The 14,046-nt window shown below is 43.7% G+C and overlaps 1 protein-coding gene across 1 annotated transcript in view; it reads left to right on the top strand.

The window, feature by feature from the left end:
• USH2A (usherin) overlaps positions 1–14,046 on the top strand; it is a 390,731-nt gene that overhangs the window by 372,839 nt on the left and 3,846 nt on the right. The window contains exons 64-69 of the mRNA XM_074817915.1: positions 4,420–4,629; positions 6,437–6,675; positions 7,257–7,474; positions 9,357–9,533; positions 10,515–10,598; positions 12,286–12,530. Coding sequence (XP_074674016.1) covers positions 4,420–4,629; positions 6,437–6,675; positions 7,257–7,474; positions 9,357–9,533; positions 10,515–10,598; positions 12,286–12,530 — 1,173 coding nt within the window. The remainder of the gene's footprint in view (positions 1–4,419; positions 4,630–6,436; positions 6,676–7,256; positions 7,475–9,356; positions 9,534–10,514; positions 10,599–12,285; positions 12,531–14,046) is intronic.

Here is a 14,046-nt window from a genome sequence, read left to right on the forward strand (position 1 = left end):
GCGGAGAGGATTCCCACCTGGGGACTTCCTGGTTGGTCCCTCTGTTTGCAGCCGTAATACCTGTCACATCGTTTGAGCCAGGTCTGAGACACAACTGTCGTGAGTTGGCAGGCGTTAGCGCACGCACACTGTCCTCTGCCAAACCACTGCTCAACCAGCCGTGGTTGTGCTGCTTCACGTAATCGGAGTTGTGTGATCAAGGGATTGCTTTTTGTTTTGGGGAACTTCTGGCCACACGCTGTGTTTTCTGCCTTAATCCTGGACTATCTTTGTCCTTTGAAGGAGGTTAATTTGAGTGCTTTATTTTGGCAGCTTCTTTACCTTCCCTTTTTCATCACGGTGAGGCTATTGTGCCCACCTGGTTTATCATTGCTTTTCTTCTAGTGCCTTTCTTGCACTGCAGTGTTGGAGGAGCTGTGGAAGCATATATCCAGCTGTTTCCCTCAGTTCCCATTAGTACCTCCTGTACAGAATAAATACCTTCACATATGATCTCAGTTTGATGAAAGAAAACCTTTTTTTAGTTTAAAACATAGCTTCCTTGGAAAGGACCTGAGGTTTCAAGAGGGTTGCAGCAAATGAACCTGTGTGGCTCAGGGATGGAGTAAGTCATCTAATGAGCTTCTTCCACTGTCAGCATCTACAATACCATGATTTTTCTGCATCTACTCCTGAGGGCCATTATGATTTTGTTGCCCTTTATGGGAGGAGTCATTACTCAGCTTTACTAAGCTTGAACAGGCTGGGCTTACCATGGTAAGGCTCTGGCCATCTTCTCAGCACTTCCCTTCCCGCTCCTCATAGGTTTTCCCCCTTCTTGCTGTGCTGATGAACCTTGAGGTTGTCCTGTGATCATTTTGAGTAGCAGCTGATCACAGGTTTCTTCCAGGAGCAGAGATCTGTGAAGGCTCATTTATGATGGAAAAAAACCAACCTGTGACTGAAATTCTTCAGTCCTCCAAATATACAGTCTCTGGAGAGGTTTCCCTCCTCTCTCTCTGGCTCCACTTCAAAGTGCAGTCTGGGCCAGGGGCCAGCACATTGATAAAGCATTTTAAATAGTAACCTGTGTAGCTGGTTGCGGAGCCCTCTCCTGGCTTTTTGGGGACAGTGCAGCCATTAGCAGGCGCACATCTTTTGGCAGGGTGCTAAGCCATGCACCATGATGTCAGACTTAATGCTTTTGAACGCAATATATTCAGAAAGTGAAGTTATAAGAAACTTTTGTTGGCTTTCTGCTCTGTGTTTTGCCATTCAATACATTCCTGGGATGTGATTGCTTCTTGTTTGTCCCACATTCCTGCTTATTAAGCTCTTTACATTTCTGTATGAATAGAGTTAAATATTTTTTGGTGTTGATTATATCACAATTTAGAAGGAATTTTTGTGAGCCCAAAAAGCTTTTTACAAAGTGTAAATCATGAAATTTCAGCTTAACCAGCCTAGCCAGGCAACAGCTTTCATCTGTACCATTTTGTAGTGAGTTTTTGAGGAGCCATGACCAAACCTCTGATTTTAACAGGCACTCCTCATTGTAGCTTCTGTTGCCATGCTGTCCCGTTTCTTCATGCAAAGAAGTGGCTGAACATCAGCACTTCCATCTGCAGTCAGTTCTGGGCACTTACTGCTCCAAGTCTCCAAACGCTGACCAGGATTTACTTGGACGGTGATTCTCAAAGGGAGATATTTTTATACCCATCCATCCTTTTACAGATGGTTGAGCAGAAGCAGAGGGAGTTAAGGGAATCCAGCTTAGGTCAGTGTAAATCCAGAATTTAGATCCTCAGAAGTCCTGTTTAGCTGTCACAGCTGTCTCAGAAGCTGGTGTTAGACAGTTCCACAGACACCTAGAGGTTTTCTGCTGGAAACATGTCTTGGCAGGGCTGAGTAGCTGGTGTCTGTCTAGAAGGCACTCTCAGAGCATGCCTGTCTGTCAGGCCCACAGACATGTGGCCATGACCTTGGCTTTTTTTCAAGAGGGATGGGCATGTGGCACCTGCGGGATGGACCAGAACCTCAGCTCCCTCCACCTTCCTGGGGAAGGGCTGGGCTGGGGAACAATGTCTGCTCCCACTTACTCATGCTCTGCCCAGTCAACCTTGATTTCATTGTTCTCATGCAAAGTGAAACAGCTCTGAAGGGAGCACTAGGAGTACCCCAAGTACAAAGATGGGTCATCTGCTTGGGCTTTCCCACTCTGGAGTGCAACAAGCTTGACTGACTCTGCTGAAGGAGTCCTTTAGCCACTTAGCTGTAGTATGAAAGGGGATGAGTATCGCCTTTTCCCTTGTCCTAAGACAGTATTTTGAAAGAAAGACCCCTTGTTTGTCTGAAATAAGGCTTATTTTCTGAAAGACAAGGCATAGGACCTATGATAGGAGAGGGATCGATGGAGGAAGGTATCTCCTTCCAACCCTCAGTGAGGCATCTGCTTCCCAAGTGAGTTGCATCCCTCTATCCTCCAAAATTCCTAGGGGGTCCCATTCTGAGGCCAAATTCATGTGCAGGAAGCCTTTGTTACTAACTCACCACCTTCAGTTTTGCTGTGGGCAGCTTGCTCAGCAGGTCAGGTCTGACACTGTTACGCTCCTTGCTCATTAAGGCCACAGCCTGGATATAACTGGAGCATTTGAGCTCAGGTCAGTGCTGAGTTGATGCCAGTGGCACACTCAGAGCTGCTTTTTCCATATGATGTGGCTCATTCTTTCCACAAAGAAATATGCCCCTTGAAATCTATGACTGTGGGTAAATCTTCATAGCAGCTGGAACTGAACTGAGATAGAGGGTTTGACCTACTGCAGTAAAGCGAACAGAGTTTGACTTTATGAAAAGTTCACAACTGAGATATATTACTGATTTCACTGAAAGTGCTTTGGCTGAGCTTTTTATCGTAGGGCGTCATCTGTACTTACGCAGTGTTTCACTGAACGGTGCTATATGTTACTGATGGAATCAGGCAGGAACTTTGGGTTTCTAATCGGCAGAACGACCGTCTTCAAAGCCACTGTGGTGGTTTTTGGCCTTTTCCTTCCCCAGGCTCCTTGTGAAGTGTCCTGTGGTCTTGGAACTTAATATTGCAAGCTGGAAGGACTCCAAAGTCAGTTTTGAAGACCTCTTATTTCTAAACCCCCTATTTTTTTTAAGGCACAGTCCCACCATACACTTCCCCAGGACATCTGGCCAGAGTAGATCACATAAGAACGTGTTTTACTGTAGTTAGAACCGCTCGACGTGAAAGCTTACTAAGGAATACTTATACTAAAAATCACTCAGACAGTCCTCTTGTATTGCCATTTAGATCTATCATTCTGATTGATCACTATGTGGTTGGCTAATATTGAGCCTAATTTAACCCTATATGCTCATGCATCCATCTATTCTGTCTATTGTACCTGACATGCTACAAATTACTTACTCATGCAAATGACGACCTAAGGCAACCTTTTATGATATTCATGTTTAATTATACAAATGGTTTTTGATAAATAAGATTATACATCCTTCCATATGTTTATTCACTCCTTGATGAAAGCAAAATTTAATTTTCATGCAGATTTGTTGGAGAGTGTGTTTAATAAGTGCTGAGTTTTATGTAGTCTGCAGATCACTCTGGTTTTGGGAAGCTGACAAAATCAGTAGGCATAGTTCATAGAGACATGTGGTTTTTAATCAGGCCTAATTCAAGCTGCTAAATTTTGAAATCTTGGAACTGAAGCCGTTGCCTTTGTGCTTATGCAATAAAGCAAATGTTGTTGTGAAAATAAATGAGAGATGCTGACTTAACTATACATTCCAATGGGCTTTATTTATATTATGGGTTACTGAAAATGTTGCCAAATGACCGATACATTAACATTTTTAAGAGAAAAATGTTCCTGTAAAATTTTGCCATTTTAAAGAGAAACTAGAGTTTGGCTTGTGTGAGTCAGTCAAGGTGAATGTAACTTAAGTGTCAGACACGTGCTAGGCTGAATTCATCAGGGCTGCTTACATACATGAAGAAAGTGTGTAGAAGTGAGAAACAGGCAGGACTGGATATCGGTATTTTTGTTCAGATGTCTTTGAAAACATTATCACTGTTGATCACAGCTTCTCAAGGAGTCCTCTTTGCATGGTATGGCACAGACAGTGGTGGGAATTCAGAGTTTGGGGATCAGGTATGGTTGAACACACACTGCCTGAGGCATGAAATCTGCTTCTTTTTCCCTAAATGTAACAGTGGGAAATATTCCACTCTTCTGTTAGAAAGTCTCTGGGTCAGCACAGGTGCTGGGTGGCAGTCAAGGGGCATTTTGCATGGGTGTCATTGCGCTGTGTTTTTCTCAGGATCAGTACAGCTGCAGTGGCATCCTTGGCTAACCATGGATGCTTTGTCAGCTTAAGTCCTTCACTAAGTTTCTCTGATTTTGTGTGCTGAAGGTGTGGTCAGTAAACTCAGCGGGCCGGACACCGAGCAGCTGGTCCCGCTGCCATACGGGTCCTGCTCCTCCTGAGGGCCTGGGAGCTCCCCTCTTCAACACGGTGGCATCCACAGTGGCTGTGGTGAACATCAGCCCCCCTCTTAAGCCAAATGGGGTGGTCAGTATCTACAGGCTGTTTTCTAATGATACCAGAGGGACCGATGTGGTGGTGAGTATTGTCAACACTGTTTCTATACTTCTATTTGAGCTTGTATTTTTAAGCTTTAACAATTTTGTTCTTACAAGCTGCTACTGTTGGTTACAGACTGTCTTCCTCTCCTGCACTCCCATTGCTCTGCAATGCTCTCTTCTGGCTAAAGCGCCACCAGCACTTTCACTCATCTAAATGAGCTTCCCAAGGAACTAACCTCATCATTAAACTCTTCTGACATGGTGATGTGCTGTGACAGTGTGAAGGGAATCAGAAGTATTGTTCAGGGGCAGTTAACCGTCCAAACAAAATACTTCCAGACAGCTCCTGCCAGTCCAAATGGTGCAGGTGGAAACTGCAGCCATTAGGATATGATTGTATGCATTGGATAGCCTATGGATTTGAAGTTCAGAAGAAAGTGCTATACATGAGCTTCCCTTAAAAATCTTTCAAGAAAGATTGGTAAGAAGTATTTATTTCATGGTAAAGCACTGAAGAATAGTGCAAGTAGCCAAGCAACTTCTGTGTTTGGTGTCTCAGCCTAGACACCATCAGGTGTCTCAGCTTAGGAAACCTGCAAGGCTTCATTAGAGTTATAAAACAGGGAGATATGGGGAAAGGTTAGGGCTGCAGAAGGTACCTGGAACAGCTACCACCAAATCAGTGCAAAATACTTTAATTCTTTTTGTCTGTAACACTATCTGTTTGTTTTTTACAAGTAGGTAAATATTTGTATGGGATTCTTTTCCTTATCCCATCTTGCTCAGCTTGGAAGTGCTAGGGACACCTTCCCAGGTCATCAATCCTGTCTGTGAGCTTAAGCTGCCTACTGATTGCACATTACACATTTATTCCTTCCAGTGCAATTGGCTGTGTCCATGTCTGATTCAGCCAGTTCATCTTGCTGGTGCCTGCATGGCCCTCCATTCCCATCCCCTCACACCTGCCATGCTGCTGGCTCGTCTCTGTCTCTGGCATCAATGAGTACCAAGTGCTTTCCTTTGCTTGCTTGACTCTTTCCTTCCTATTTTTTGCTGCACTCTGCTAAATCACATGCTGCCAAATGGGAGCAGATGTTGCCCCTTGTTGGTGTTTTCTACATATTTTTATTTCTTTGGCTTAAGAAGCTATACCTGCCAATGACTACAGCAACGAGGTGAAGTGGCAGTTCCCGTGAGCAGTTTCAGAATGAGGGCACCATTTCCTTTGCCAGAGCTGCCAGGTCTCCCTTGCTGAGTGTAGGAGGGTTTCCTAACAGACTTACCCAGCACCATGGCCATCTGAATGCAGAGCAGCATCATGTTGGCCCTCGACTTAGAAGCACCTGCCAGAGACCACACTCTCCTGTCTGTGAGTAAACTGACCCACCAGACACATTCGTATCACTCTGCCCAATGCTGTCTCCTGTGTCCACGTTGAGGAAGCTTGAGAGATACACATGAGTATTTGCTAGCACGCTTATCATGGAGCTGTTTTCTGCATTAATTTCTTTTTGCTTCAGTACCACTTATCCCAGAGTTTCTCCTTAAAGGTCTTCTGTTTCTCTGTTCCTGAGAATGACATTTGCAAGTGGTCACAGCTCAACTCAAGATGTCTGTGAGGCCACTGATGACATGGTCTTTTCCTTTGAACAGTGCCCTTTAACTTCATAATGGGAGAAAAATGAATGCAGAGTTCCCAGTACACAACAGCTGCATTAATGTCAGACTTAAAGGACATGCAGAGCCTTGTACCCGTCTTATTCTGGAGTTAATTCACCTCCATAACTCTTATTTAGTACTTGTGGTGCTTGAAGCTGTGACAAGTTCCCTCTTAATTTTTATAGCTGTCAGAAGGGACTGCCACCCAGCAGACAATACATGGGCTAAAACCTTTTACCACATACTCCATTGGTGTGGAGGCCTGCACCTGTTTCAACTGTTGCAGCAAAGGACCCATGGCCCAAATCACCACGCAGCCGGCTCCACCCTCGGAGCAGCCCCCCCCGCAGATCCGCACCGTGACCTCCAGGAACGCCTCCTTCCAGTGGAGCGCCCCCCAGTCACCCAACGGCATTGTCACCAGGTAGGAGCTGCTGCCCAGCCGACCCTGCGCACTTTGGTTAGAGGTGGGGGCAGAACAATCTGAGCTGGAGTCACAGGGCTGAGAGCACTGGATGGTTGTGGTAGCCATGCTCCTCCTTACCTGTGTTGGTGCTGATATCCTCTGTGGCCTGAATACCATCTGGGAGGTGTTTACATGCAACAATTGCTTTTCTGTTGAGCGGGATATTGGGCAGGATGAAGGTAGAGAGGGTGAGCTGTTGTGAGTGGAGGTAATTGTCTGACAGCTGTGGTTGCACAGCCAAGAAGTTGTGAGCTCACTGACAGCAAAGAGGCAGCTACATCCTGTAGTTACTTAGGCAAATCCTAATTTGCAGAAGTGAGCGGCAAGGTAACAGGCATCAACAGTTTCACTGTGAGTGTGACTTACAACCACAATTGCTCATAGGCATCCTACAGGTGGGGCCAAAATCTCCAAGAGAAAAACTGGGATCAGTTCCATTTTCTTTGCCGGTAGCCAGACATACAGCGATTAGGATGAAATGTATGATTGGCTGTTATGTTATTAAGGCTCTGTCCTAAAAATCTCAACTTTCTTCTCAGCTATGAGCTCCATGTGTATATGGCTTGTCCCCTGAACCTACAGCCAGCAGTGAAGGCTTGCAGTCCTGGCCCAACTGAGGTGAGGTATACAGGAAAAGGACAGAGTGCCAACGTGTCCAACCTGGAGCCTTACACAACATACAACCTGCGAGTCGTGTCTTACAACTCTGTTGGCAGCAGCGCCTCGGAATGGATTGGTTTCACTACGGAAAAGGAACGTGAGTATGAGAAATGGTTCACCAATCAGCAATGCCCACTTCTGATGCACAGGGCTGCATAGTGCCAAATGACTTCTCCACCTCTGTGAAACATGATGTCCTCAGAAAACTGCTCTTCCGTGTCCCTGATCACTGTGCCTCTGCTGCCCATTCATTGAAATTCTGCTCTGGGGTTTGACTGCTCATTCTTTCAAAAATACTCTTTGCTCATCATCTGATATCACATCCTCTATCTTGGGAGCCTGGAAACCTTTTATTTTACTGAAAATGGGCAGCAAAGCTGCAGAACATAAAATGTTCAAGTATTACCAGAAGGGTGATGTGTAGTAATAAATACACTGCCATAAATAATCCCTGGAAAAAGTGGAGATCTTGAAAGAGACCTGGTGATTCTTTTCAGAAACAATCTTACTGTCCTAATTCATGCCACTTCTGCCAGGGCTCATGAGAGTTTTCCTTGGATGTCATATGAATGATCAGATCCTTGTTGACACTGAAGTAAGAATTCCTTGCTATCTATCTAACCACCACAGGCAGTACTTTAAGGCCATGTGGTGGTCTGCATGGAAATTAAACATGCAGGACCTGTGCCTACAGTCAGAATAGATTTTGCCATCAAAACTGTATTTGTAGTAGTCTAACATCAGCTTTTATTAAAAAGATCTATAGTGCTGTAGCCAAAGTCATTCTATAACAGATGAGAACGGCATTTCACCTCAGCCTGCCAGGTCAAGGCAAAGAGGATGTTCACTTTTTATCATATAGTCTTGTGTCAGGATTTCAGAATCACCTTTCTAAAAATCCCTTTTGCATCACTTGGTAGTTCTGCCTAGTAATTACTAAAAATGTATATCTGCTACATCCTTAGCTGAAAATTTCAGGTGGAACAGCCCCAGATTTTCTTTAATATCACCACTGAAAAAAAGAAAAATGTCTTTATCTCTAAAGCTGTGTTCTATTAAATTGCAAACTAAAAAACTGGAACATGATAATGAACTTTTAAATGGAGAAAATTCATAAGGAACTGGTGACATATACAGAACAAAAAGGTTTGAAAGCCATTTTTAAACCCCATCCCACTGGATCCGCAGCCCTCTTCTTTCAGTCTTGCTTTTCTTGCCTTGCCGACCTCTTCACACCAGGTCTCCTGAGGCACTCTGAATGCCTCCTTCCTCGTGCCTGGAAGGCTTGCTTTAGTGACGGTGGGCAATTAGCAGCAAAGTGCAGCTGGACAAGCAGCTTTCTTATGAACAAACCAGCATATACTGGGCACATGGCTTAACGGCAAAGCCACAAGAAAGGACTACCTCAAACTTAAATGAAGTCTTTTATCAGCAAGCTTTTGGGTTCAACTGATGAACTCTTCCTCCTTGAAGTGAGTTCTGGGTTTCTCTTCTCTCTGCCTGCCATCTCCTCTTGCTTTTCTGAAACCCCATGTTTTCATGTATGTGCATGTGTTAAAAGATCATCTTGGGCAATTTCTTGGGGCTTGTAAAAGAGTCCTCCCCTTAGCAGTTTGGTCCCCACAGCCCAGCATGCTGCAGTTAAAATTGCACTATGTCCTGTGTCTCCCTGTCCCCCACCTTAAGCTGGAATTTAATTTATAGTTTTAGTGTCTATACCACATGCACAAAGGCAAAGGAAGGGAGTTCTTGGTCTTTATTTTAAAGAGATGAGATATTTCTGCTTTCTCAGTGTGGAGGCTGGCATGCTACAGCAGCTTTCTTTTTTCTCCTTGTATCTTCCCTACTCATACACATGTATATGAGAGAGAGAAGGAGCGCATGCAACGGAGAGCTTGTATCATGCAAAGTCTTTCTCTGAGCTGTATAACTCAGTCATGCCTGTTGGCTAGAAATGAGCTTTATTCCTTCTTTTGCAGCACCTCGGTACACAGCTCCGTTCTCCGTTGTCAGCAATTTATCCACCATCCACATAGACTGGAGTCGCACTTTTGTGCTGAACGGCCGCCTGAAGGAGTACGCGTTAACTGAGAGCGGGCAACGCATCTACAGTGGCTTTGACACTGAGCTGTATTTACCAAGGACCTCTGACAAAAGTCAGTTTCAATTTCCTATAGCTTTCTCTCTGTGAAAGACTGTTGAGCTAAATTAATATTATTGTGTGCTAAATTTAAGAAAAACTCTGCATAGCCATCCCAAGCTAGGAGCACCAGAGTGTACTACAGACACACTGAAGCACATCTAAGCGGATGCTTGAAACAAAAACCCTTGGAGCTAAGCTTCCTCTTAAACATGGTTCCTTGACTGGATGAGACTGCTCTGGCTCATTGTGAGGGTCGAGCTTTCCCAAATCCTGGAGCTGCATTGCGATTCCACGCTTCAGGGCTACGCTCTGGGAAATGCATGGAAATCCTCAGCTTCAGAAAAGACTGGAGCCTGAATTTTCATTTGAATCAAATTAAGTCAGTAGCTCTTAGAATCAACCATGTTTGCAAATGCAATTTCTCTTTAGAAATTTGAAATCTTTAAAATAGAAGTAAACTGTCAACAGGGACAAAAAAAGAAAAGAAAAAAAAAAGAAAAAAATGTTTTTAAGGCATTGGGGTTTTTGTATGTCAAAGGATTTTATAATTTTATTTTTACCTTCCTAATTACTGCAATGATGCTAATACGTTTGGTTTTTTATTTTACTCAAACATTCTTAACATGTTTGTATCAGCCATGAATGGAGTATGAGGGATTTAGGGCAAAATGATGAATAAATTGAAAGCTGCCAGTTACTTGTCATTGGAAGAGGGAGGATTGAGTAGTGAAAAGGGACATAATTTGTTGCAACATCATAGTGGTGGCTACCTATGATCTGCCATGGTTCGCATAGTTTAGAAGTTCCATACCCATGTATAAGGGATTATGAGGCTCTGACTGGGACTCAGGTGGGTTGTGATGGGTTATGTGCTATGCCTGCCTTGGCTTTTCTCAGACCTGGCCATGTCTGCTGGTGGATCATGGTGAAAAAGCAGCACCTACAGAATTTGGATTTCTCCCACTGACAGTATTTTCTAACCTTTTTTGCTCAGCCTTTTTGTTTCAAGTGACCTGCATCACCGATGAAGGGAGTGCCATGACACCAGTCATCAAGTACAGCGCTGCAGATGGAGTTGGTAAATATGTAAAGAAATTACCTAGCACCTATTAATTTTATGTGTTTGTGGTAGAAATTTGATATGTAGTACTGCCAGACAGAAGGGCATCTCATTGCAGGATCAGGGGATTCCTTAGTGCCTTAGGGTATGAGGTATGTAGGTAATGTGCCTTTTTTTTGCCATGGCTGAATTTCTGTTCCTTTACATCGTGATTAGCTTCAGATCCTCTCTCCAGATGTATAATATTTTTTTCTTTTATTTTTACATAAATATATTGCTCAAAAAATGTGGTTTTTCCTGCTGAATAGAATCTGCTCTCTTTCAGATTTTATTTCCAAATTAAGATTATCTTGAATTCTAATCCTGTCCTCCCACATTCTTCCTCAGTTTGACAATGAAAATGCAGATCCTCTCTCCTCCCTGCATCCCACCCACCCCAACAAGGAGCATCTGCCTGCTCCTTTCATATGACGAATCAGTCAGTCTCTGCAGTTTCACCTGGGATGTGTTCCCCTAAACAGTTTATGTCATACGAGATGTTGTCAGGACCCAGTTTATGACACCTGCTGTTTCCCCTCTGTCCACGAGGCCTTTGCCTGTTTTGTGGAAGTGAAGGACTTTCATGTGGTGACATGCCAGTCACTTGTCCATTGAGCAGTAGACCCATACCGGTAAAAAGTTTCAGGTTTTTTTAACTCCTTAGTTCTCTGGGAAGCAAAGCTAAGCTCGAACCATTTCTAACTGATGTACTGGTTTTATTTAATGTATTTATTTTTTGAGTTGCATCTTGTTCAGCTTCTTAAAATAGATGGGCCTTGTCTTTGCAATTACTCTTTACACTGCATTTCCCTTATATCCCTTTTCATGCTCTCACCCCATCCTCCTGCAGAATTTCAGGCAAGGCTGCTGTAAAGGCATTATAAAATGTTCCCAGTTGCTCTACATCCATCACCTTCCTCACTCTGCTCCTTTGTTATTTTGATTGCTGTTTGTACCCAGAATCTACTGCAAACTCAATCAGCACTGCAGGCAACTTGCAAAGGAGTCTTGCAAGTGAAGGTGATGGAAATTCCTTAGCCAAGAGGCTGGATACACATGTAGGATTGCAAATAACCAGGAAATCCTGTCACTGAGATTTCTGATGCTTGTGTTGTGTATGAGCAAAGCCAACCAAGTAGCTGTTTTTTTCTAACAGGTGTGGGAAGGAGGACAAAAATGTTTCATGTTGTTTGCTTTTGTATTAATTTATCACTCCTTTTGGTTAAGTCTTCCTCCCTCTCTCTTTTGAACGGCACAGGCCTGCCACTACACAGTGCTGGAGAGAATGTCCTCTGCCTGTACCACTCTAAAATTACCATAGTCATTTCCACTCTTCAAGGTTACTTGGAGAACCCTTTTTTTTTTTTCTCACATTCCACCTCCACTGCCTCATTTCTCAAGAGCTGTTGATGCAGTGGTGATTTCCAGCCTAAGCAGCAATGCCAGAACTTTAAGCAGGGTCTCTTGAGGGTAGTAAGCTTTTTATTATAGCCCGCTAGCATATTGAACCATTATGCCACCTTGAACATAAGTGCAAATAAGCACATGACGACAAAAATTACTTAAATTTCTGCCTAATTTATTAGCGAGGAAAGGGATAGCATATTGTTAAATGCTTTCTGAAATAACATTCCCTTTCTCCCCTAATCCCTCTTGATTTTTACAGGTCTGATCTTGACAACACCTGGAGAGAAGGACAAAGCGGAGTCCAAACGTGCAAAATTCTACAACGAGTTGTGGTTTGCAGTGTTGATGGTAGTTCTAGGTTTGATCCTCTTGGCTATTCTTCTCTCTTTAATTCTTCAAAGGAAAGTCCACAAGCAACCCTATGCACGAGACAGACCTCCTTTAGTTCCACTCCAGAAAAGAACGTCACCAATGAGTGTGTATTCATCAGGTGAAACCCATCCGGTATGTTTGTTAAAATGCAATGTTGTGTATCCACTATGTTATACTTTTATCTGTCCCCCCAAAAACACACACAGAGTTTTTATTCCTCCTTCCACCATTTTGTTGCACTCTTGGTTACCAAATGAAGGCTGTTCAGTGTATGAGAAGGGCTGTCTGGTGTACCTATGCTGGCACAGAGAGCCAGGCTACAGGTGCTTAGTCCAAAAAAAGCCCTATGGTACCTGGCGTGAAGGCTGTGAAATGCTTCTGATGCCTAAGATAAACTGTGGATCTGGAGTCACAGAAAACACAAAGCCACTAATGTCACCTGATCTTAGGTGACATCTGCAATAGAGCTGAAAAGACCTGGGCATGCTGTGAGAAGGTAGGTAATAAAATGTGGTTTTCCGATAGGTGATAAAATGTGCTTTTCAGAAGAACCTTTCATGTGTTCCCAACTATCTGTTGTGGCTGGCTAACCAGGATCAATCTGACAATCTTTGTCAGGTATCCATGAAATGTGCCTGCAAAAAGCAGGACTTAGGGAGAGTCTGTATTTCTTTCTAGTATCCACCCACCACCCAGCTGGACTGCTCTAGGATGAGCTGCATGCCAGGAAGATTTGGGGGAGAGTGAGTGCAACCAGGACAAAGCTAGGGACCTTCACAAAATCTGTGTGTGCATCTGTGCACATAGAACCAGTGGGACCACCAGAGAGGCGGGAGGAGGACTGCTGGGGGTGATAAAGAGGAAGACTTTGTATCATTTTTATTATGATATAATTCTGTAAAAAAAATGATAAAGAACATGTTCCACCATGTAGCAGAGTAGTAGTGCTATCCTACCCTTTGAAGAAAAGCAAGACAAAGGAAAGATGGCAGTTGTTACGAGACTGAGAATGGGAGCAGCAGTGCCTTCCATTTCCGTGCTTCTTCCCAGGCACAGGCCACGAGATGATTCTTCTTGTCACTTCTCAGCATCTTTTTCCTGTGAGCGCCATCAAGCAGGATAGTGACTCCTGCATCCTTCACGCATTCTGTTCCTTCTTGTCTCGGTGCCAAGAAGCTGCATCTGTGCCTCAATGAAGAAGCTCTTGGAAACAATGGCATTTCCAGTGTGCCCCTTCCCCTGGCAAAGGCTAAGAGCATAAGAAACAACTTTTTTTTGGTCTCATGGTTTTGATTCCTTTTCCTCTACAGTCTGTCATGTTGTCTTGTTCCTCTTGACTTTAAAATGTCTTTGCTGTTGGCGTGTCTGCACAATTCCTTTTCATGCTCCTCCCCTTCTTTTCTTTCTTTTTTCTTTTTTTTTCTTTTTCCAGAAGCTCATGGACTTAACAAAGGAAGATTCTACAGTGCATCAGTTCAAGGACTCAGTCTGAGAAGTTAGGATAGAGTTACTGCAAAGTGGCAAAATTGGTTGTGTTTTACAAGTGTTAGTGAGTCACATGGCAAGCAATGCCGGCTGCCCACATGGTACTTGATGACCAGTTAAAAGTTAAATAGTGCCTCATCTTTGCCAGTTTCCCTACTCCCCC

This window comes from Strix aluco, chromosome 3, assembly GCF_031877795.1.
Source record: "Strix aluco isolate bStrAlu1 chromosome 3, bStrAlu1.hap1, whole genome shotgun sequence".
In the NCBI taxonomy this organism is placed as follows: domain Eukaryota; kingdom Metazoa; phylum Chordata; class Aves; order Strigiformes; family Strigidae; genus Strix; species Strix aluco.